Source organism: Coregonus clupeaformis, chromosome 25 (assembly GCF_020615455.1).
Source record: "Coregonus clupeaformis isolate EN_2021a chromosome 25, ASM2061545v1, whole genome shotgun sequence".
Classification (NCBI taxonomy): domain Eukaryota; kingdom Metazoa; phylum Chordata; class Actinopteri; order Salmoniformes; family Salmonidae; genus Coregonus; species Coregonus clupeaformis.
The window spans coordinates 13,205,046-13,207,545 of record NC_059216.1 but is presented as its reverse complement, the minus strand read 5'-3'; the positions used below and the strand labels follow the sequence as shown (position 1 = coordinate 13,207,545).

General features: G+C 47.2%; 1 protein-coding gene across 1 annotated transcript in view; it reads right to left on the bottom strand.

Annotated features, from left to right (window-relative positions):
* The window catches only part of LOC121539082 (sodium/calcium exchanger 3), a 41,319-nt gene that overhangs the window by 19,609 nt on the left and 19,210 nt on the right, over positions 1-2,500 (bottom strand). The window contains exon 2 of the mRNA XM_045207436.1: positions 104-222. Within this exon, the coding sequence (XP_045063371.1) occupies positions 104-222 (119 nt within the window). The remainder of the gene's footprint in view (positions 1-103; positions 223-2,500) is intronic.

Below are 2,500 nucleotides of genomic sequence, written 5' to 3'. Positions count from 1 at the left end.
GAGTGTTTCGCTGTGGGTGTGTTTGCTTCTTTGTGTGTGTGTGTGTGTGTGCGTGCTTGCGTCTGTCTGTCTGTGTGTGTTGGAGTGACAAACTGCCCCGTACCTTGAACTCATAGGACTCCTCGATGATGACCTCCATTTTGGAGTGTTCCCCCAGGACTGGTTTCCCCATCTCTGCAATCCGCTTAGCTTCCTCTTCCTCTGACAACAACTTTGGAACATCTGTGGAGAGGAAAGGAAAGGAAAGGAAAGGAGAGGGGAGGGGCGGAGGGGGGGGGGAGAGAGAGAGAGAGAGAGAGTTTGTCAAAACACAGCCACATCAAACCCCTCCCTCTAAAGTAGAGTATCTCAGTTGTTTTCATGCAGCAGCTTGTTGCACACATTGTTCAAACAAGCTATATTATCATCATACACTAGTGTTCCACGTGAGTGGGGCAAACAGTGTATTGAAGCATCCCAAATGGCACCCTATTCTATACATAATGCATACTTTTTTCTACTGGCCCTGATCAAAAGTATTACACTATATAGGGAGCCATCCCTGTCTCCTGTCCTCTTCTCTCCTCTCATCTCTCTATCATGTCCTCTTCTCTCCTCTCATCCCTCTATCATGTCCTCTTCTCTCCTCTCATCCCTCTATCATGTCCTCTTCTCTCTTCTCATCCCTCTATCATGTCCTCTTCTCTCCTCTCATCCCTCTATCATGTCCTCTTCTCTCCTCTCATCTCTCTATCATGTCCTCTTCTCTCCTCTCATCCCTCTATCATGTCCTCTTCTCTCCTCTCATCCCTCTATCATGTCCTCTTCTCTCTTCTCATCCCTCTATCATGTCCTCTTCTCTCCTCTCATCCCTCTATCATGTCCTCTTCTCTCCTCTCATCTCTCTATCATGTCCTCTTCTCTCCTCTCATCCCTCTATCATGTCCTCTTCTCTCCTCTCATCCCTCTATCATGTCCTCTTCTCTCCTCTCATTCCTCTATCATGTCCTCTTCTCTCCTCTCATCCCTCTATCATGTCCTCTTCTCTCCTCTCATCCCTATATCATGTCCTCTTCTCTCCTCTCATCCCTCTATCATGTCCTCTTCTCTCCTCTCATCCCTCTATCATGTCCTCTTCTCTCCTCTCATCCCTCTATCATGTCCTCTTCTCTCCTCTCATCCCTCTATCATGTCCTCCTCTCATCCCTCTATCATGTCCTCTTCTCTCCTCTCATCCCTCTATCATGTCTTCTTCTCTCTTCTCATCTCTCTATCATGTCCTCTTCTCTCCTCTCATCCCTCTATCATGTCCTCTTCTCTCCTCTCATCCCTCTATCATGTCCTCTTTCTCTCCTCTCATCTCTCTATCATGTCCTCTTCTCTCCTCTCATCCCTCTATCATGTCCTCTTCTCTCCTCTCATCCCTCTATCATGTCCTCTTCTCTCTTCTCATCCCTCTATCATGTCCTCTTCTCTCCTCTCATCCCTCTATCATGTCCTCTTCTCTCCTTTCATCTCTCTATCATGTCCTCTTCTCTCCTCTCATCCCTCTATCATGTCCTCTTCTCTCCTCTCATCCCTCTATCATGTCCTCTTCTCTCTTCTCATCCCTCTATCATGTCCTCTTCTCTCCTCTCATCCCTCTATCATGTCCTCTTCTCTCCTCTCATCTCTCTATCATGTCCTCTTCTCTCCTCTCATCCCTCTATCATGTCCTCTTCTCTCCTCTCATCCCTCTATCATGTCCTCTTCTCTCCTCTCATCCCTCTATCATGTCCTCTTCTCTCCTCTCATCCCTCTATCATGTCCTCTTCTCTCCTCTCATCCCTATATCATGTCCTCTTCTCTCCTCTCATCCCTCTATCATGTCCTCTTCTCTCCTCTCATCCCTCTATCATGTCCTCTTCTCTCCTCTCATCCCTCTATCATGTCCTCTTCTCTCCTCTCATCCCTCTATCATGTCCTCCTCTCATCCCTCTATCATGTCCTCTTCTCTCCTCTCATCCCTCTATCATGTCTTCTTCTCTCTTCTCATCTCTCTATCATGTCCTCTTCTCTCCTCTCATCCCTCTATCATGTCCTCTTCTCTCCTCTCATCCCTCTATCATGTCCTCTTTCTCTCCTCTCATCTTTCTATCATGTCCTCTTCTCTCTTCTCATCCATCTATCATGTCCTCTTCTCTCCTCTCATCCCTCTATCATGTCCTCTTCTCTCCTCTCATCCCTCTATCATGTCCTCTTCTCTCCTCTCATCCCTCTATCATGTCCTCTTCTCTCCTCTCATCCCTCTATCATGTCCTCTTCTCTCCTCTCATCTTTCTATCATGTCCTCTTCTCTCTTCTCATCCCTCTATCATGTCCTCTTCTCTCCTCTCATCCCTCTATCATGTCCTCTTCTCTCCTCTCATCCCTCTATCATGTCCTCTTCTCTCCCTCTCATCCCTCTATCATGTCCTCTTCTCTCCTCTCATCCCTCTATCATGTCCTCTTCTCTCCTCTCATCCCTCTATCATGTCCTCTT